The 23,003-nt window shown below is 40.1% G+C and overlaps 1 protein-coding gene across 1 annotated transcript; it reads left to right on the top strand.

The window, feature by feature from the left end:
- The first annotated feature begins 4,230 nt into the window (after positions 1–4,230).
- On the top strand, positions 4,231–12,214 carry FZD1 (frizzled class receptor 1). The gene has a single exon (XM_037019840.2). It carries the CDS (start codon positions 5,790–5,792, stop codon positions 7,725–7,727), a length of 1,938 nt encoding a protein of 645 aa, XP_036875735.1. The 5' UTR covers positions 4,231–5,789; the 3' UTR covers positions 7,728–12,214.
- Positions 12,215–23,003: the final 10,789 nt, after the last annotated feature.

Raw genomic sequence — 23,003 nt, 5'->3', positions numbered from 1 at the left:
ATTTTGTTTTAAAAGATGGACTGTTCAAAGAGAGTATATAAGTGAGGCTCTGCTTATAAATGAATCCAAGAACTATTTCACCAATGTCAAAAACAGATTTGTGTAAGCATGAAGAAAAAAATGAAGACAGAAAAGATATTTAGTTTTAGAATTGTTACAAAAGAATACAGATAAGAAGTAACTTATGCATAAATTCCTGGGTTGGAAATTTAAGAAGAAATCAGGTATAGATCTATGGTGAACTAATATCTCTCACCTAAATTGTCTCTACAGACACAGTATAATTGACTCCAAGTGATGCTTCCCAGGAAGGAGGAAATAGCATAATCTGAGCTTTCTCTATTATTATTAGCTCCCTAGCCAACCAATATCCCTTCCCTAGGAATTCAAAGAGAAGAACTGGGAATTCAAAGTATAGAAGACCCAAGTTCTCACTTTGCTTCTGACATAAAAAAGTGAGAGGTGAGAGTTCAACCTGTAAAGTTAAGTTTCAAGATATATTAGGTCCAATCCAGCATTTCTCAAACTATATTCCACAGAGCATGAATGTCAAGCAAAACATTTACATAATGTGTGTGTGCATGTATTTCAGACGTTATGTATATGTTGGTATTTTACCTATGGGAAATACTAGGTAAGACAAAATGTTAAAAGGGTTCTTTCCTTCAGAACTTTGCAGAGGTTTTATTAGGTTAACATGAATCTCAAATAAGGTCATAGAGTTTGGCCTTTTCTAAACTTATTCAAACAAATTTATTTCACAGAACATGCTTGGGGAAGATATTGTACTTCACAGAATGTAATTTGGAAAATGCTGGTATAGCTCATTAGTGAGTCCCAGTGTTCATACCTCTACTGTCTATATCCTAGTACAGAAAACTATCTTATCATCATATTTATCACCAACACTGAGGAATCACCATGATCTGTACATCTCAGAAACCACATATTCTTCTGTAATTTTTAGGAGTAGATATGTTCACATAGCATTACTCAGTGGACGTCCATGGACTTGGCTCATACAAGTAAGCACTTACAGGCTATGGGACTATGGGCAAATTATTTTACTGGTTTGAGCCTTAGATTCTTCATCTATTTTTTTTATTAAAGTATTATTGATATACAATCTAATTATGGTTTCAAATACACAAAACAGTGGTCCAGCATTCGCCCATATTATCAAGACCTCTTCCCCTCCTTTGCAGTCACTATCTCTCAATGTAGTAAGATTAATTGCATTCTCTGTGCTGTACTACTGTCTCTGTGACATACCTATATTGTGATTGAGAATCATTGCATCCCTTAATCCACTTCTCCCTCCCCACCAATCCTCCCCAACTCCTCTCCTTTAGTAACCACTAGTCCTTTCTCAGTGTCTATGTGTCTACTGTTATTTTGTTCCTTCAATTTTGTTTTATTTTTATACTCCACAATAAGTGAAGTCTTTTGGTATTTGTCTTTCTCCACCTGGCTTATTTCACAGAGCACAATACCCTCTAGATCCCTCCATGTTGTTGCAAATGACAATATTTCTTTTCTTTTTTATGGCTGAATAATATTCCATTGTGTATATGTACCACATCTCTTTATCCATTCATCTATTGATGGACACTTAGGTTGCTTCCATATCTTGGTTATTGAAAATAGTGCAGCGATAAACTTAGGGGTGCATACGTCTTTTTGAATCAGAGATCTTGTTTTCTTTGGATAAATTCCTAGGAGTGGAATTACAGGGTCAAATGGTATTTAGATTCTTCATCTATTAAAAGAAGATAATACTTAGTACCTACCTCAAAGAATGCTAAAATTTAAGTGACACAATGTAGTATACATGTACATTGAGCAAAATAGAGCCAAAAATATATGGTGAGTACTCAAAAATGTAGTCTTAATGTGTGTTATCATCTCTGTTTTTCAAAAAAGATAGTTCAAGCCTGCCACCCACAAGCCAGAAACCAAATGACTCACCTAAAAGCTCAAGGTCTGCCAGGCTGCCCCTTGGAGAATTCACTCCACGTGCTTGCATGTCTGTATGCACTCAAATATATGTAATTGGAACTGGATCTCTAGCCCTGGTAACTACCCACATTCAACCTGGCATAAGCAGTCTGGAGAAACTTCAGAAGATTTGGAAAAGACCTGATAAAATAAGATCTTTGATATACAGAAACTTGACTGAGTCTGATGCTTGAAGAAACAATATCAAGGAGGAACTGGGTTATGTTTAGGTTTTGTCTAATTGAAATATTTTATTACAAAGTTCATAATAGTCCATATTTACTTAGTAACCTTTATCTGTGGGTCTCAAACCTTCTCTACCTCCTGAGAAAATAATATATTTTAGATTAAAGTAAAAATATGCTGCTTATATTTCTCATCTAACAATTTGTTATCCACTGCCTTCATCACTTCCCCAGAAGACCTTTCATAACACTAATTATTATTGGTGACAACTCTGAACTGTTCCTGATTTTAATAGCTTCCTCTGTAGTTTTGATCAATTAAATACTGTATTGGTATACAACATAAACAGAAAACCTAGTTTTTTTAACGTTGGAAAACAACTCTCAGGAAATTATTTCTTTTTTAACAGTTGCAGTCACACAGTCCATTGAGAGATAACTTCTACAGAAAACTGATTTAAAAAAAAAAATAAAAAGAATGTCAGCTACTTTAAAGAACATAGAAAAGGTTGAAATAAGCATTTAACAAAATTCAAGCCAAACAAGCCCATTTAATCTGTAGCTCATCCCTCAACATTTCTGAGTCTAATATTCTTAATTATGAACTGGAGAAAATGAACTAGTTCCTAGATAACATCTTTGGTATCTTCCAGTTCCATTATGTGGTTAAGAATGACCTCTTTTTTCTTTTTAACTCTGACAGTATTTCTGAGCCTCCTTCCTAGTAAACGCCATTGTCCAGTGGAAGATAAAACAAGTTCAAGAATTTCACTGGAATGACTTCTGAAGCAGGGGAGTGTTACCTGCTCTGATGAACAGAATTGAGCACCTTGCCATATTCCCTGTGCCTTTTCCCTTGAGGGAGGAGAGGGAGGGTTTAGAGTGATGGAGATGGTGGATGCTTAAAGCATGTGATGCTTCTTATAATTAACACATTAGAATAGATTCACTTTACACCCAGCCCAGTCACCAAGAATAACCTTGAGAGAATGGAACACAAGACAAGCCTTTACAAGAAAGGAATCGTAGAAGGAAGGTGGCTTGGTAAAATTTTGAAGAATGGGATACTATCAGCAGAAGCATGAGCATCAGAGTGGAAGGCTAGAGAAAAAAGTGTCCCTGGGAGACTATGGGTCTGGATGCTGGAGGGTAAAAATGAGCAGTTATGGATTATGAGTGCTTACAGGACCTCAGAGAGCACCTGTGTTTCCCAACTTCCTTTTTATATCAAAATCCTTCATGAATTATTGCCAACACACACATACATACACATGTGCTTTTTGTGGAATTACTACATCCATAAATATTTGAGAAATGATAGTATATGTATTTGAGATAAATATATACCATTCCAACAGGTAAAGATATGACTGCACATTCTTTGGAGACACTATCATGCATGGTGATGAAATTCACATGCTCTGTTGGTATGTAGCACAAGTAACACCCACCTTATGGTTAGACCTCCATGTCTAGACTAATGTTCATGCTTCCCAGTGACAATAGGTCCCAGGTTCCCTCTTTCACAGTCACCTTGAAGCCAACCGCTGTTCATGTGGGAAAAAGTGATATTCTGCAGCTCCCTGTCATCCATGTAATTCAGCCCAAACGTTTTAGTATGGACTAAAACTTCTGCCTTCCACATAACAACTCAGAAATATTCACTATCCTGCCCCCCTTTCTGCTTTCAGCAATGTAAGTACTTCAGACCTCCTGTCTTTGACACCTTCCACCCACCTCTCCCTCAGAAACCTCCCCATGGGTTTCCAGTGGCTGGCTGCTTCCCTGGTGTTCCTGCAGCTCTGAGATAGGCATTATGGTAACTGATCTGCATTTCTGTGCCCCACTGTACTCTACCCATCTGGTTCACCTTTGTATTCTAGTACCTACCAGTGCTTATAGCATAATAGGGGCTTGGTGAGTATTTATTATTAGACAAATGACTGGATAAACAAAAAATAGAAAATAATTGTAGAAAAGTATCCCAAGAAAGTGTAATCATAGGCCACAAATCCTACGTAGGATTAATAATACAATGGCACTTTATTGATAAAACTGAGTCAGTTTATTCTTCTTACATGGAAAGCAACAAGAATGTAAGTCAGCTGAGATGGATTGTATTGTTTGGAATTAGGAGTGTGCAGTTTGCTTTTTGCTTTCAGACTTTGTTTTTAAGCCTGACATCCCCAGCTGTGCGTGCCAGTGGAAGACCACACTGCAGTCCAGCTCAGGGCACTTCACTGAATTCCAAGGGGGAGCTCCCCCAGAGCAGTGGGTGCCCCTGCTTTGCGAGGCTCCCAGTAGCTACCAAGGGCCCAGGCTGCCCCCAAGAGCAACGCCAGCCCGAGCCACCTTCTGGGGTCTCGAGTAGCGAGGACACTCCCGAAAAGAGGTCGTCTGGTTCTCAAGTTTTTCTCTCTGAATATTTAATCGGTGGTTTCTCTTTGCTTCTGACTTGATAATGGAGATGAAAAAGGAATTTGACTACAAGAAGGAGAATAGTAGCCGACGGCGCATCTGGCTTTACTTTTTAAATTCCCTCAAACCTCGTGCTCGTGTTTGGTTGTTTGCCTTCATCTCACAGAGATCCCGTGAACTTTGGTGGGCGGGGAGGGCGGTAATGGCGCGTCCAAAGCCCGCCAAACACAGCCCGAGAGCTCTAGGATATATGAGGAGTATTTTTAACAAAACCTCGACAAACAAACTCAAAGGAAGCCGTGTGCTCCTTAAGTCATAGGCATCTGTACTGACTGTACCGTTCGGTCTGCTTTTTGTAACCGGCGTTAAGAGCAGGATTAAACATGAAAATGGGTAAAAGAAAAGCAAAGGTAAGTCCGCCGACTCCCATTCATTATCTCCAGCATATGGGACCATTCTCCTACTTGTCTTCGCCCTTTCTTCCTCAAAACTAAAAGCAACCAAGCCTGTCTCGCTTCACAGCAAACGCACTCTTTGTGCCTGAGCGGTGCCTCTGCGACCACTTCCTCCTCCTCCCGCCCGCCGCCGACTTTCGCTCGGGGAAGCAGGCGGCAGGCGCCCTTTGCGCCGGGAAGTCGATGCTGCGATTGGGCGACGGTCCCTGAGCCTCCAGTTCCGCGTCGGTTTCAAGGCTCCTCCCTCCCGGTGAAAGGCAGACTGCGGGGCGCCTGGAAACCGGTCCGAGGGCGCGCAAGGGAGAGAAGAGCGAGCGAGTTGAGGGATTGACACAAATGGTCAGGCGGCGGCGGCGGCGAAGGAGGCGGAGGCGCAGGGGGGAGCCGAGGTCGCTGGGCCGCGGAGAGTTGCGCGCTCTACGGGGCCGCGGCCACTAGCGCGGTGCCGCCAGCGGGGAGTCAGCGAGCCGGGGGCCAGGAAGGCGGGACGCGACCCCGGCGCGCCCGGTACACCCGGGCTCTCCCCGCCGCCCACGCTTCATGAATCGCAAGTTTCCGCAGCGGCGGTGGCTGCGGGACGCGGAGCGGGCGCCTGGGGAGCGGGCCGAGCGCAGTTCGGGCTCGACGGCGGGCACCGGCACGGGGGAGAGCGCTTCGGCCTCAGGGGGAGTCGCCGCCGGCCGCGCCACCGCCGGCCCCAGCGGAGCGGCGCCAGGAAAGGAGCGGAGAAAGTATGGCTGAGGAGGAGGCGCCTAAGAAGTCCCGGGCCGCCGGCAGCGGCGCGAGCTGGGAACTTTGTGCCGCGGCGCTCCCCGCTGGACCGCTGGCGGAGGGGAGCGGGGACACGGGCGCCCGCCGCAGCCGCCCCCCAGCTGACTCCGGGCGCTTGGCCTGCAGGCTGCTGCTACTGCTTTGGCTGCTGGAGGCTCCTCTGCTGCTGGGGGTCCGGGCGCAGGCGGCGGGCCAGGGGCCCGGGCCGGGCCAGCAGCCCCCGCCGCCGCCGCCTCAGCAGCAACAGAGCGGGCAACAGTACAACGGCGAGCGGGGCATCTCCATCCCGGACCACGGATACTGCCAGCCCATCTCCATCCCGCTGTGCACGGACATCGCGTACAACCAAACCATCATGCCCAACCTGCTGGGCCACACGAACCAGGAGGATGCGGGCCTGGAGGTGCACCAGTTCTACCCGCTGGTGAAGGTGCAGTGCTCGGCCGAACTCAAGTTTTTTCTGTGCTCTATGTACGCGCCCGTGTGCACAGTGCTGGAGCAGGCTCTGCCGCCCTGCCGTTCCCTCTGCGAGCGCGCGCGCCAAGGCTGCGAGGCGCTCATGAACAAGTTCGGCTTCCAGTGGCCTGAGACGCTAAAGTGCGAGAAGTTCCCGGTGCACGGCGCCGGGGAGCTGTGCGTGGGCCAGAACACTTCGGACAAGGGCACCCCGACGCCCTCGCTGCTGCCAGAATTCTGGACCAGCAATCCCCAGCACGGCGGCGGGGGGCACCGCGGTGGCTTCCCCGGGGGCGCCGGCGCGTCGGAGCGAGGCAAGTTCTCGTGCCCACGCGCCCTCAAGGTGCCCTCCTACCTCAACTACCACTTCCTGGGGGAAAAGGACTGCGGCGCGCCCTGCGAGCCGACCAAAGTGTACGGGCTAATGTATTTTGGGCCGGAAGAGCTGCGCTTCTCGCGCACCTGGATCGGCATCTGGTCAGTGCTGTGCTGCGCCTCCACGCTCTTCACGGTGCTCACGTACCTGGTGGACATGAGGCGCTTCAGCTACCCGGAGCGGCCTATCATCTTCCTGTCTGGCTGCTACACGGCAGTGGCGGTGGCCTACATCGCGGGCTTCCTGCTAGAGGACCGGGTGGTGTGTAACGACAAGTTCGCCGAGGACGGGGCACGCACGGTGGCGCAGGGCACTAAGAAGGAGGGATGCACCATCCTCTTCATGATGCTGTACTTCTTCAGCATGGCCAGCTCCATCTGGTGGGTAATCCTGTCGCTCACCTGGTTCCTGGCAGCCGGCATGAAGTGGGGCCACGAAGCCATTGAGGCTAACTCCCAGTATTTTCACCTGGCTGCTTGGGCCGTGCCGGCCATCAAGACCATCACCATCCTGGCACTGGGCCAGGTGGATGGCGACGTGCTGAGCGGAGTGTGCTTCGTGGGGCTCAACAACGTGGACGCGCTGCGGGGCTTCGTGCTGGCACCACTCTTCGTGTACCTGTTCATCGGCACGTCTTTCCTGCTGGCAGGCTTCGTGTCCCTTTTCCGCATTCGCACCATTATGAAGCACGACGGCACCAAGACCGAGAAACTGGAGAAGCTCATGGTGCGCATTGGAGTCTTCAGTGTGCTTTACACAGTGCCAGCCACAATCGTCATTGCCTGCTACTTCTATGAACAGGCCTTCCGGGACCAGTGGGAGCGCAGCTGGGTGGCCCAAAGCTGCAAGAGCTATGCCATCCCCTGCCCCCACCTCCAGGCAGGTGGAGGTGCCCCTCCGCACCCGCCCATGAGCCCAGACTTCACAGTCTTCATGATCAAGTACCTTATGACGCTGATTGTGGGCATCACTTCAGGTTTCTGGATTTGGTCTGGCAAGACTCTCAACTCCTGGAGGAAGTTCTACACCAGGCTCACCAACAGCAAACAGGGAGAGACCACCGTCTGAGACCGGGTTCCAGCCTGTTCCCAGCACCCGGCCTGGTCCCAGCCCTGGCCTCCCATCCCCCACCAAAGCTGGCCCCCTGGAATCCTTGCCAAGCCTGGCTACTCGAGCCTTCCTCACTAGCCACTCACTTGTGCAGGCACCTTTTAACAGCACAGCTCCTGCAGAAGCTTCTGTCCCTGGGGGCAAACGGACTCGAGGGCACAACTGCCAAAGAGGGATGGACAGACCTCTCTCGCGCCCACACTCTGGTACTGGGACTGTACGCTTTTATGATTGTAAATAGCCTGTGTAAGATTTTTGTAAGTATATTTGTATTTAAATGACGACCGATCACGCGTTTTTCTTCTCTCCATTTTTTCTTTTTTTGGTTTAAATTTTAATTATTTAGGGCAGTTAAACCATTTGAGGCTTTTCCTTCCTACTCTTTTTGGAGTAGTGCAGAGAGAAAACTTGAGTGCACCCTCTGGGTGCTCTTTCAGGTCCTGGCGCACCTCCCTGCAGTGGGTGGGGTGCGTCTGGGGCTGCGCGGCCCGGGTCACTTTCCGCCTCTGCTTTCTGCTCCCTCCCTTGGTTGCTTGGGGTCTGGACGCCTTTGGTACTGAGCTCTGCAAAGCTTCCAGATCCTGGGGTGGGCCCGCACTCCGTTCCCCCCAACCCTCCACCCCAAGTCTGCCTTTGTCCCGGCAGTTTGCGCAAGCTTGTCCCCATGAAGCTGAGTATTTCACTGTCGAGAACCTCTCCTCTTGCGTCCAGGCAGGCCTCGGATGTGGGCGCTGACAGCCCGGCCTCCCTCCGCACTAGGCTATAAAGCCCAGATACACTTCTCCTTCCACCTAAGTTGGTGAGATGTTGAGTGGGATAACCAGTGCCAAACTTTTTCAAGTCTAATTTTTGGTGGATGAGCTCATTTCAATCTCTTAAATGTCTAAAACCTAGTATGTCTTTGGCTAGCGTCATGGAAAGATGTGGTTACTGAGATCTGGGAAGAGGCATGAAGCTTTGTGTGGTTTGGGAAGGACTGAAGGTGGGGGTTATAGAATGTTAACTAATTGCACACTGATGCCTGGCAACCTGCCCCAAGGACTGAGACAGCCTGTGTTTAGGTTTTACCGCTCTGTGAAATGGAAACGTTAGGTTACCTGGAAAGCTTTGTTAAGGAGTAGATCTTTGCTTTCCTTAATAGGACAGCTGCATGGAAACTGAATATGGAAACTTGAAGGAAATTTCAGTGTAATAGATTTCCTCAAAGTGAAGTTTTACTCTCTTATTTTTAATCAAATAATAATTAATATCAGAATGTTAAAATGTAAAAGTTGTACACTTTCAACATGTTATTATGATTATTATTCAACACATTGTGAAGGAGGAACAATCCACATCACTAATAACGCAGTAAGATTCCAGGAAGTAAAGGAGGTGGAATAATTGATAGGATTAGCTCCTGAAATCAACAAAATACAGGCATGCATGCTAAAGGGAAGATGTGTGCAGGTCTATTGCATTAAATCCTGTGTGCTTTTTTGGATTTACAGAAATGTGTCAAATGTAATCTTTCAAAGCCATTTAAAAATATTCACTTCAGTTCTCTATGAAAAAGAGGAGAAAAACAATCCTCTTGATTGTGTTGTTTTAAACTTTAAGAGTTTATCAAAATGCTGGTACTTAGGACCTAAATTTATCTATGTCTGTCATACCCTAAAATGACAATGGTCTTTGGATTTGGTATGCATTTATTCTGCTCACTATCAAAAAATCATCTATATTTATAGAGGAATAGAAGTTTATATATATATATACATATATATATATAATACCATATTTTTAATTTCACAAATAAAAAAATCAAAGTTTTATACAAAATTATATGGTTTTTGTGCCTGAAAACAATAGAGCTGAAACTGTATGAACTATCTTTACATTTTAGTATCTCGTAGCTAATCCCACAGTGTGTAAATTCAGGAATTCAGTGAAAAACTAGCCTTGACCATTAGGTCCTTCGAAAGAATCATCCAATTTGCATTGTGATTGATGTGGAGTCCCTAGAAAAGATCTGCTCTCATGACAGTGACAATATAAAATAGAAGTTTGAAAATTATTTCTTTACTCAAAAGAGGATTATTAAAAAAAGGACTCTAATTTTAATGCTAAAGTTTTTTTTTTTCTTTCAAGGGGTGAATTTACATGACTTTTTACAGTCTGGAGATTTATTTTTAAATTATCAGCCATCACTTTGTCACAATTTTTGTGAGGTATTATCTTTTCCATAATCTTGGTTATTCCAAAACCATAAATAGGCTATCAATAAATGGTTAACTGTGTATTTTTAAGCATTTTAAGTAGCTTAAAATGTTGGGTGTGTAAGGCTGTTATGTTGTTTGCTTCTGAAGACTCCATTTTTATAATGTTCAAGAAACCTCTTCCAGAAGAATTATCCAGTTGGTCTACTCTTAGAATTTATGTATATGTAGAATGTATATAATATACACTAATTTTTGTGAAATAGATGCCAAGTTTACTTATACATTTTCAATATAGGAATAAGATTATTAGAAATGGAAAATGTCAGCTGGAAAACCTTAAACACCTTTTGCAAGCAAGTCTCTTATTCCCTTACAAACTAAAAAAAAAATATCTTTATTTAACTTAACCATGGAAGATTTTGTGGTAGAATGACAAGGGGCTGAAATGAAGACCATCGATACAATAGAATTACTTTCATGGTTATAACACAATTGTCTTTTAAGTCAGCGTTTTTTTCAAGGCAAGTGAAAAAATTGTATCTAGTTGAAAATATAGCATTCAACTTTAAGTACCAAGATGCAATTTTATTTTCTTTTTTTCTTTGTTTCACTTGTCTAATTATAGTAGGTACCTGAAAAGATTTTATTGTATAGACACAAAAAAATTAGCAATTCTTAGGCCAAATTAAAGCATGTCTCCTCACTAGGTAATTAGATCAGATAATTTCTAGGAAAAAATTTTTTTATAATTATTAGTCTCTAGCCAAGAAATAAATATAAAGCATTCTTATTGTGGGTGTCCTTTATATGATATTAATATAGATTTGATGCAGAAAGGCTTTATAATGCCATGTTGAAATAGCTTTAAAAAACATTTTTAAGTCACCACCAGGCTTTGTTTCTAGAAAATAACTTATTTTAAACTATGTAGCATATTGAAAGGCAGTGTATTCTTTGTTTCAATACTGGTGGCAAAATAAGACTTGCCTGGAAAACCATAAAGCTACTGGGAATACAGTCCCATTAACATGCTGTTTCCATGACAAACCTTATTTTCAGACGGTTTGGTTTGCCCATTTTATTTTTTAAACCAGCTAACAATTGGAGTCCATTTCCCCCCTCACGCTCTGCTTGATTCAGCTTTTGCAATAAATGTATATATAGTTTGAAAGCCTTCTGATGCTTTAAAAAAAAAACAAGCCATTTTCACTTAAACTTTGTGGGGGCAGAAAGTCATATTTTTAATCTCAAAGCCAGCCAGTGTCAAACATATGCAAAACGGCTGGAGCAGATTTTTCGGTTTGTCTGGGGTATTCATTTGTCAGCCTGAATTTACAGCCTTGGTCCTTTTGTCCCCACTGAGCACTGAAGCCTTTCGCTGTAGTTGCTTCATTCCTAAAGTCCAGGATTTAACTAGGAAAGGAGCCCACAGTGAAGAGTTGGTAGCTAATTAAGAAAACAATTGCCTACCCCACAGACCATTTCAGGACTTGGGTGGCTTCGGATCACTTTCATTGATAGCATCTGTCAGTCTTGTTACACATTTGTTTTTCTAAAAGATGCTGTAATTTCAGTGTGTGTGTGTGTGTGTGTGTGTGTGTGAACTTCAGCTACTCTTTTATTGCTTTCTAATGCATTTATTGGCTATGGGCCACATTTTATGTGATGTACATGCAATTAATTGAAACCAGTTGATAAGACACTGATACATGTCTGATTATAGTAGTCTGGGTTACTGGGGCCTGAGAGGTAAGAATCAAGTGGTCATTATATATATCTTGAGGTGAACATTAGTGATCTTGTTATTGAATACTTCATGGAATATAGTAACTTCAAAGTCTTGCAGGATTAATGTCAGCACCGTAATGAGATGTGGACTACATATAAGAATGCTCCAATTTCATTACTAAAAAGGAATTGCCATACTACCTTAATTCAGGCCTTTATTTCAGGCCCTTATGTTAGAAATGGAGTCTTACAAGGAAAGTGCTAAACAAGGTAAAATTTATTATGGTGACCCCCTAAAATTTATATCTGTATTTTGAACTGTTGGCAGAGGCTAATAGCTTTTAGAATGTAAAAAACAGTATTGAGTTTCAATATGATTCAGAATTCCCTTAAACTTTTTGGATTTAAGTGTTTCTATTCACCTTGGTCATACCTCTTGACATTGGTTGTGTTAAACCATTGCAGTTATTTGACAAAATAGCTTTTTTGGAAGCTGGTGATTAAAAGACTCTAGACTAATTTTCATTAAGTTTTATCATGATGTGCAGTGACAAATGACTACTTCATTACAGAATCACATTCCTGTTTAAATACATTAACACTTCCTTTGGAGATTTTTGTTTATAAGTTGGTTTGGGACCCTAATAACAAGTCAAATAAAAGGATTTCTCACAGAAATCTTCCTCATGTAATGGACGGGCTCAAGCACAATCTGTTAGTCCATCCTACAATTAACATATAATAAATATTCGGAGAGTTATCATTTTTAAAGTCAAGCAGAATCTTAAATTGCTAGAAAAAAATAAGATATGTTCCAATAGAGATTTTCCTAAATAAATCCTTTTAAGATGATGGTGATATTTTCGAATGATAAAATTCAAATGACCCTGTGTTTCTTAAAAGAATCATAAAATCAGTTGAATGGCACATTCGTATAACAATTAAAGGCAAAGTATTGAAATGGTACAGATTTGCACATTTTACAAAGACGTGCTTTTTAAAAAATTGACTTGCTTGAAGACAATACTTTCTAAGTTTAAATATGTAATACATGAATTTCATATAAAGGTCTCAAGAAATTTCATTTATAGTATAGACTGTCAAAACATGTTCATAGGAATACCATGATTAACATGAAAAGGAACCACTATTGCTGCTTTGAGATGGTTCTCTATGGCCTGGATTTCTTTCTTTCCCTTCTAAAAACCAAGTATCCTCTAATTTGTGGCTATCTCCATGTTTCAGATCTCAATACCTGTTTGAATTAGATTTGCAGGGGAATAACTGCAGGATTCCCCTATAGACTAAGTGTGGCCTTTATTTCCTTTCAAGCTGGCAGTGTGTCCTTGCTTAAATGAAGCACTCAGAAGGATTGTTCTCTTGCCCTTGGAAATGCTTGCCTTTGCAAACACAGCAGCAAAGACCTGGGAGTCACACAGGCTAGTTAAATGCATATTCCAGTCGCCAAGGGCTGCTTGATTGCCATAGGGATATTTTTTTCTTTAAAGCTAGATTGTTCTTAACCTTATCTTTCCAACACTTGGAAAACATTTTAAGAGTTAATTTTAGTAAATACTCTGTCAAAACTCATAATTCAGATAGGATGACCCATTGCTTAGGTTTGCCCAGGATTTAGGGTTGTCTTGGGAATGTAGGACTTTTTCAAAACCATAATTCCTGAGCAAACTGGGATGGTGGGTCATCCTATTCCATGGATAAAACTGTGTTCCCAGAATAAGAGTAAAGGCTGCTATGACGGTCACTGGTCTGGCATTAAAAATATTCCACTCTACCTTTAGCCTTTTTTCTTTACCAGATGAAAAGCCAGTGAACACAGCTTTTTGTAACTGAACTTCACAGTGAGTACCAATCAGCGAGCTGAGTGGAACTTGAAGGTATAATGAATAAACTGAATTGATGTCTTAGCCGTCCTGCCTTCTGCCTCCTGAAGGAATGGGGCATCAATATGGGAATCTAACTGACCGCTGAGCCCTACTCTTGCTACTCATGAAATCAGATTAATTGGCTATTTTTATAAAAGACTCTCAAAAGTATTCCCTTGGGATGAATAGAGTTTTGGTTTTTTAAAATTCATGTTAAAATTTATCAGATTGTAAGGAACTGTTCTGTTTTTGCATATTTGTATATTATCTTTTCCTGTATAGTAATGCAGTCTGCTGTAATGAGATTACAAACTCAAACAGGATTACCCTGATATGGCTAAATATCAATTTCTCATGTTTTTTTCCATAGGTAAGTAGGTTTAGCACTCACACTTTCTCCAAAATGATACGTTGTAACTACAAGAAGGAAAAAGAGATAGAAAATTTGAAATTCTATAATTACTGGGAACTGTAGAATGTAGCATGCGGACCATGCAATCTACGAGTTTCACATTTCTATTCACATGAAACTCCCCAATCAGTAGGTCACCCCCTTTTGGTACTGAGTTTATCCTTCTTGCCATCCTTATTCATCTACTCTTGTCATCCTTCTTGTAAATACACATAAAATTTCACTGCCTTTGTTGTTGAAACTAACACAATTCTTGCTATCTTTTAATTAAACTCAATGTAAAGAAATAAAAAAAGATGTGCAGATAATGTAAACCAACATTAGCTACCACCCTTTCCTGGGGTGGGCCCTCTTGGAGGTGAGTACAGTAGTTGAATGGAAACACCTCTCAAACAGAGCCATAATCCTGGATTGCAAATATGACCTTCTTTCTTCTTCCTCCTTTTCAAAAAAATCAATTTCAAGATAATAGGGAACTGGACACAGAGGTGTTGAATGTTATCTTGGAAAGAATGTTGGACTTTTAAGACCTGGCTGGAATCCCAAATAGCTCTTAGCCTGAGATCCATTTATCTAAAATGGTAATAATAATTTTTTACTAATTCATATGGCTGTTGGGAGGATCCAAGATATAATTATTATTAATGCTATTTTTAGCACTAGAGAGTAATCTACAAATCTTAGTCTTCTCTCTGTATATTTCTTTTTTCTTCATCTACCTATTCCTCCCCACTATCCCCCTTCTCTCCTCTCTCTCATTTCCCGTAATTCCCTCTCCCTTCTCTTCTTCTCTCTACAGCTCACCATTATTGCTGATGGAAATGGAAAAGGCATAGTGCAAACTAATGCCATATTTTTCCTACATCCTCTTTTCATGCCAAGAATATTTTACAAAACCTACTCAGACAAAAGATTAAGTTAATGGGTAACCTTAACATTAAATGACACACTGTCCTGTATATTAATCAACTAGTAATACTGCTCTTAAAGTGTAAGTGCATTTCTGTGCATTCATGCCTACTTTGGGGTACGCCATTTCAAATTCAATTTATGGTAGCTGACAATTCTGACCTAACTGGTAGGTTGCACACTTGGGTTACATGACAACAGCCCTTCGAGACCACTCTGAATTATGACCAGGAAGAGAATCATAATTTCCTTTTAGAAATATGTTCGCTACCAGATTGATAACTAATTGAAGAATTGCAAGAGTCTTTATTTGTCCTTATTGACTATATTGCCAAAAGGAGCTTATTCAATAGTGGTTATGAAAATGGTCCTTTGATGCTATTGAAACATACTGAATATATTTTGATGCTTGAAATTGAGCAGGGTTGAGGGCTTCTATCAAAGCAGTTGATTGGTCATTTCATTATTTTCTCATATAGCAAAAGTAGCTAATCATTTCAGTTTCTGGTCATCCCCATGATCTAATGTATTGATTTTTTATTACCATTGTAACAAATCACTACAAACTTGAAGAACAAATTTGTTATTTTACAGTTCTGTAGGTTGGAAATCTCACATTGACCTCAGTGGGCTAAAGTCAAGGTGTTGTATAAGTGTGTTTCTTTTTGGGCTAAAATCAAGATGTTATATCTCTTTCTGGAGGCTCTAGGGGAGAATCTTTTTCCTGGCGTTTTACACCTTTTGAGGCCACCCCCATGGCTTATGGTAGCCTTTCTCCATCTTCAAAGCCAGCCACACTAGGTCAAGTCTTTTCTCTCACTGTTTGATTCTCTCTGGGTGGGAATGTTCCCCTGCTGTTAAGGACTCATGATCGGTACAAGATAAGGTTCCAAGGATTAGAAAGTAGGTATCTGTGGAGGACCATTATTCTAACTGCCACATCTATGTTTACCTGAAGGACATAGCTAAAGGATCTTTCTTTTAGAATTATCCCCGTAACATTCTTATTCTATACAATTCTTTTTTTTTTAATTTGCTTCTTAAATTTCTTCTGTTCTCCATTTCATTTTCTCAAAGTATGTACCTCAAAGTATGATATCTTTCTCAAAGATATCAAAATATCTTCATTGATATCCCTCCACCCTCTACCCTATTTTCTGTTAAGGAGTCTGCAGATCAGTCCTAATCCTCTAACTCTACAGATTTCTTTATATTCCAGATGTCTTCTTCCCCTTCCCTGCTACTTAACCTCTCCTCTCCTACTCTTTTTGTTATCCTGTGTGTCTTTTCAATGCATATCCCTGTAGATTCAGGTTTTGTGTCTGACCTATGCAGAAATAGGCCAGGAGGTGGTGATTGACTAATGTCAACTAACTTGTCCCAGGTGAATACATATAATCCCACTACCTCTTACATCAAGTGATGTAACTATATGGTTTTCATCAGAAACACATTTGTTATGTGGTTGCATTTTTGCCCTTTGGAAGGACTGGATGTGAGAGATAGTGGACAGACTTCATCAAATCTCTCATTAATCTGATCTATATTTCTAGATGCAATTATAGATTTTAATTCTTCATGAAGTTACCATCATATTCATAGGGGAATTTTTTTCTCATGATATTTAATTTAAACATTTGTTGAAAAAGAAAAATCTGAATTGCCATTGCATTTTACACAAAATTCAGGTAGTGAGTACACCTGCCCTAGTTTAAAATGTTATGTTGACATTTTTGGAAAGAAATTTTTCTAGCATTACAAATGCAGCCTTAAAAATGTTCTCTAAAATGTAATTTTTAACCTACACTAGAAACTAACTGCAAGATATTTTTTTCTATTGAGACTGTAATGGCTAAAAGTACATATTTTCTTCTGAGATACATATACCTCTGTTTGGGGAAAATGTGCCTTTTTGAGCAACTATTTAAGAAGAAGGATTTCAAGTGTTCATAACTATCCCCAAATATGCGTTATTTTCAAGCATCTAAATTTGCAGAGATAATGTAATGATAGTCAAATTTCTAAGAATTAGTAATGAGTTAATATATACAAAGTTATCATTTTATACTGTATCATGTACCTTCTTTTAAAATTTTACACCATTCATCCTCTCTCTCACATTTTTCGCCCAGTAGGGATAATTCAGTAATAGATCAGAACTCACTTGAATGCAGTAATGGCTCTACAAGTAAAGAAGATGTGTTTTTATAGTACACAACTTCATTAGAGCCAAGCTGCATTAATGCAGGAGGTGTAGGGGTGTTTGAAGATCTCAGATAAGGCAAGTTACAGTGAAACCTTATTTAATACTGACTAAAATGAAACCAGATGATTCTCAAAATATACAGTATTTATCAGAGATGACAATGGATTAATTCTTAAATTAAGAATTCTTAAAATTGAGTGCACATGAAAAGAATGGGGGTTTCTGATCTCATTTTCAGAAACTGATTTTGTCGTGTAGGGGAGGGGTTCAGGAACCTCCATCCTAGCGACTCTGATGCTGGAGATTTGTGAACGCTGGATAAGGCAAAGCTAAGAAAATGGGTAAAGGACTCCGTCAAGAAGGGGAGATGGCTTAGAAAAGGGACACACCCGCAGCCCCAAATGAGCAGGGCGCTCTTGGATGAAACAGGTAACAAGACACACAGCAATGGCAGTGCCAGCAGGACCCTGTGCTCCACCAGCCTCTCCCTCCATTTTGCTAGGGACAACTGATGTTTCTCAAGCTTGTGTGAAGTGTGTAGCAAATACAGCTTTAAGGCAAGCCCCTGGCCATTCCTCTTACCTGCAAAACTCCTCTTACAAATACTTCCCTGGTGAGACTTCCCTGGACTCAGGGCTCAAAAGCTATGAGAACTAGCTTTTAGAACTCTCAGTAGGGAGCAGAATTGTCCTGCCTGCATTGTCTCTGTCCCTAGAAATCTAAATCAGGAGCAGCCCTCCCAGGCCACTGTGTGGTTTGCCCAGGTCTAAAATTTTTTTAATTTTAATGTTTTAAAAAAGGATAGGGCTTTAATTCCATAACTGGAGGTTAACTTGGAGTTATTTCTTTAGTCAGAAGACTTTCAGAGTCAAATCAGTTTGCCAATCACTAGGTAGGGAAAAAGAGGGATATGATTCTCTCTTGCTTAGAAACATCTGACAGCAACACAGAAAGGGAGACAGTACAGTAGGCAGAGTCTTGAAGGGCAGGCAGATGAGGGGCTTCTAAAGACTCCTGGCTTCCCCCAGGCTGGGCCTATTTACCTTCAGTGGGGCAGCCATTGGTAGAGGCCGAGCGTGGAGCTTCTCAGGCGGCTCAGCTTCCCATCCTTTCTGATTTTGTTTGTTTAGGTTTTTAATACAACTGCCATCTTAGAAGACCCTTACTTCCCAGGGAATTCGCTAATCAAGGTAATACTCTATTTATTTGCATAAACAAAGCTTTATGAAAGAGCAATCCGTTCATTAATTAAGAAAGGTGCTCATTTCCACTGTTGTACTGAGAGCTTCAAAGCTCCACTCGTGTTGTTCACATCAGTTAATCCATGTAACTGGGAACTGTGAGTGAGACAGAACTAAAACATCCTAACTAATTTTACAAGATTAAAAATAAAAACCAGACCTAAGATATTTAAACTTATGTTGTCTTAAGCACATTAAGAACTTGCTTCATAGGAAAGAATTATCATAGTACAGAGAAAAGGATGGTCACATCTTTTAGGAATGAAGTAATTTTATTTCGTAGAATTTACTGGAGCTTGGAAAGGTTCATGCAGCCTCTGCTGGAAATATACTGAGAAGAAATACCTCCTCCAGGTACGGTGAATGCCATGTTAGCCTCTAGCTAGGGAATATGGAAAATAATTTTTGATACATTTTTATTATTAAAATGTTATGACCTAAGTAAAGGTGGATATTGAGGTTTAAAAACTCAATTTATTGTTAGATTTAATTTATTCATTAGATTTAATTAATCACATACACACACACACACACACACACACACATATATATATATATATATATACATATATATAATCTTATAACTTAACTCCAAGGACAGTTCATAACTAATAAGAAAAAGAAAAGTGTTAGTCATTAAGCAGTCACTCCTTCCAAATAACTATTGTGAAAATTTCAGAGGTAAGCAAAACAGATTTTTATGATATTTTTAAAGTTATAACAGAAAGTACCTGAATTAAGTAGAAAAGTTTGAAGTGATAAATAAGTAAAGTCTTTTGCAGGAAAATAAAATTGTTTTATTTTCTACCTCCCACACATTCTGCCCACCTCAACTTTTTCTTTCAAAATTTTTTTGAGATAAAATTCCATACCATAAAATCCACCCTTTAAAAAAGTGTAAAGTTCTGTAGTTTTTGATACTTCACAAAGTTGTACAGCACAACTACCCAATTCCAGAAAATTTTATCACACCAGAAAAAGAGCTCTGACCCATTAGCAGACACTCTTCATCCTTCGCTCTCCTACAGTCCCTTGGCAACTACTAGTCTACCTTCTGTCAGTATGGGTTTGCTTATTCTGGATATTTCATGTAAATGGAATCATGCAGGTGGCTTTTGTGTCTGGCTTATTTTCTCTAGCATGATGATTTCTAGGTTCATTCATGTTTTAACATATATCAGTATCTTATTCCTTCATATGGCTGAATAATAAACCACTGAATGGATATACCACTCCTTGCTTATCTATTCATCAGTCAACAGATACTTGGATCTTTCCACTTCAGGCTATTATAAATAATGCTGCTATGAACATTTGTGTACAAGTTTTTGTGTGAACATAAATTTTCGGGTCTCTTGTATATACACTTAGGAGTGGTGCTGGGTCATATACTAACTCTATGCTTAATTTTTTGAGGAGCTACTAAACTGTTTTGCAAAGTGCCTCTCCCATTTTGTATCTCCCCCAACAATATATGAGAATTCCATTTCTCTATATCCTTGTCAACACTTGTTAGTGTCTCTATTGTTATAACCACCTTAATGAGTGTGAAATGGTACCTTCCTGAGGCTTTAATTTGCATCTTGCTCCTTTTCAATATTTTAAAAGTGATTCAGTGGTGAAAAACGATGGGAGCTCATGATGGTTTTCATACCTCTGAATAAATTAGAAAAAGAAAGTGACTCTAGAATTAGTTCCTAGCTTACATATTTATTTCTATATCACTCTATTGATAAAAAGGATGCATATGGCTTATCAAAATGTATAATATAAATATTGAAAAACATAAAATAAAATAGAAATTATACAGTAATAGAACTTACCATATTAGGTGCATAGAAAACAGGTGAGGATACTTATTATATGTGATGTGTAATGTAAATGTACATTTAACAGAAAGGGGTTAAATTTTTGTGAAATAATTTTTTAAATATTTAATAAGTATATAAAATTAAAAATTAAAAAATAAAGTGACAAACTATAAAATCCATAATGGTCATAAGATTTAAAAAGGTTAGAATCCTTTACCGACTACAGTAGAGTTCTTAGCTGTTCTCCAATATCAAGGAGATCCTGAATCTCGTGCAGTCCTTCCCACTGCTGACTGTTCCAGATGACAGAAGAGCTAAAATCAGTCTTTAATATCTTCCTGCCTGACAAGTCCTTATCTACACTCCTCTGCTATACCCTGCCCTCCTTTAACACCAAGGAAATTCAAACACTACTCTTCAAGGCTAATCACATGTTTTCTTGGTTGGCCCTTAATAGCCTTAGACAATTAATTTTCCTTTCTCTGTGTTACCATAGCACTTTTAAAGCAGCCACCGTGTAGAGTTTATCGTCATGACTCACTTGCGCGTCCGTTTTGCCCAGTGGGCAGTGACGAGTTTCACAGTGGGAAGTGTCTTCATTTTCATATGCTCAATGTCTGACAAAAGGTGGTTGTGTCAAACTGATTTCATTGATCACTGCTGACTTCCTACCCGCCCATGAATGCATGCAGGGTTGTTACCGTCCCTCTTTAGCAATGACCCCAGAATGAAAAAGCTTTTTCCAGGTTTTAGTCCATCATTGTGCAAAGTGCTTTGGAAACTAGGTTTTCCTCAGCTTCCACCATGTAATCTAAAAATGTAAGCCTTTATTAGTATCCCTGATAAATGTAATCTTGTTTCCTTGGGGAAAGATAATTGCATCTTGCCAGACTAAAATGAGAAAATTCTGCCATCTGTCATAGCTACTCTTATCAACCAGTTTGATGTCATCTATGTATGAGAGGATAATATGACATATGTGCATCTACCTGTTTAATTTAATCAGGAAATTTCCATTCTTCTAATTCAAGATTCTAAAATTTCACATTCTTCTCTCCCTCCATCAAAGCTTTAGATAGCTTTGAAAAATATGTCATCATATAATAGATGTGTCTGTATGTCCTCTGCCTGATATTGTCTCTCTGATCCCCCACAGACCCACCATGAATCCCCATTATGCACTCCCGGAGCATCCTGCACAGTCATTATCATGGAGCTTGCCACATTTTATGTAATAGTTTATACAATTGTCTCTGTCTCTTACCAACTGACAATCTCTGTTTTATTCGATATCTCAATAGCTTAGCACATTGCCTGGCTAAAATTGTATTTAAGTGAAGCCTACTTTAAATCAATTATATGACATGTATAAATACTATAATACATATTCTTTCATATGGTCTCACCACTGGATAGTAACTAAAAAAGAGGAGATATGATATCTCCTAGTAGCAAGAGACATAATTTCAGGAAAGGTTAAGGCAGTCAGCAGATCAAATTATTTCTCTGATAGGAACATTTCAGGTTTACTATAAACTAATCAAATACTGACTTACAGTCAGCAAAATATACTTCCCAAAATATATGATACAATAATTTATCCAAAATGAATTATTAATGTAGAATTTTATCATTTCAAAATTTATTTTTGTTTTTTGTCCTAAAACTTCTGCATAACACTAGGCTATAATGCTGAATCAACTGGGGCATCTTAGGCACTATGCAAGAGGTTTTATTCCTAAAGCATTAGAAAGATCTTATTAGAAGCCCCTCACATCCCAAAGGAGGTCCCACAGTGGGAAGTCTAAAGAGAGTGTTATGGTGAGAACTCAGTATAATTTGGTTTTTTAAAAAGCCACTCTGCAAGACATCTCCATGACATAAATATTCCTAATTAGCACAGAATTTCACTTCCTTCATACAAAACACTTCAGTGCAACTTAAGGCTGCTTAAAATGATCTTAACTTGTCCCATTTGGCAAACTAAGCCAGGGTCTTAGGAAATATGGTGCTGTAGTGTGCAGGAATATAGGCAGGCCATGTGAGCACCCTCCAGATCTGAGAGAGCCTTTTTGTTTCCCTTACACTGAATTCTTATGTTTGAATATATTATCAGGATGCAACAGCCAGCTACTGGCTAATGGACAAGAGAAACTTCAGGAACACCAAGGCAGAAAAATGTAAAATGGAAAACTACCAAAACCTAGGTTATTCAGAATCAGTTTGCTTCTTAACATATATTCACATAAGCAACCCTAATGAAAAGTAGGTTTTCTGTTAGCAGATGCTAAAGAGAGAAAAATACTATTCCTGTCTGCTTTCTTTCCATTTGGTTAGCTATTGGATGCCATGAAAAATATAATACATCTATATTTGCTAAACCCACCCAATATTTTAAATATCTTGACATCTATATGTATGTTCTGTCAAAAAGTTCATAATATGAAGGGTTTATTATAAATCCTGAGCTTTATGTTCTCAATCAGAACAGTAGTTCTTAAGGATTCACATGCACATGGCATCCAGTCTGTGCTATAACATGGTCCTGTTCTCTAGAAACTTACAGTTGAAAAGAGATAATATTTGACAAGAAAGATTTTTCCCCCTACTTTCTTCTGCTACCATAAAAAATAATAAGATCAAGTATAAGAACTAAGGAAATGAACAAACATTACACTAATATATACCTCAGGGATTAGAAAACTGTCAAGAATTCATGGATAAGTGGGGGGGCAAATGAGGCAAAAAGTAAAGAGAATGAGGACCAAGGGTATAAACAGATTAAGAAATGATTACATGTGGCAAATGAGATCACACTATGATTCAAACTCGCCTGCATCTCTGGA

The sequence above is a fragment of the Manis javanica genome, chromosome 6, assembly GCF_040802235.1.
Source record: "Manis javanica isolate MJ-LG chromosome 6, MJ_LKY, whole genome shotgun sequence".
In the NCBI taxonomy this organism is placed as follows: domain Eukaryota; kingdom Metazoa; phylum Chordata; class Mammalia; order Pholidota; family Manidae; genus Manis; species Manis javanica.
Note: the sequence above shows the minus strand (reverse complement) of the source record. Positions and strands in the feature narration are given on the sequence as shown.

Bases quoted from the DNA above. Each gene is read 5' to 3' on its own strand.
- FZD1 (XM_037019840.2), top strand. From the start codon at position 5,790: ATGGCTGAGGAGGAGGCGCCTAAGAAGTCCCGGGCCGCCGGCAGCGGC.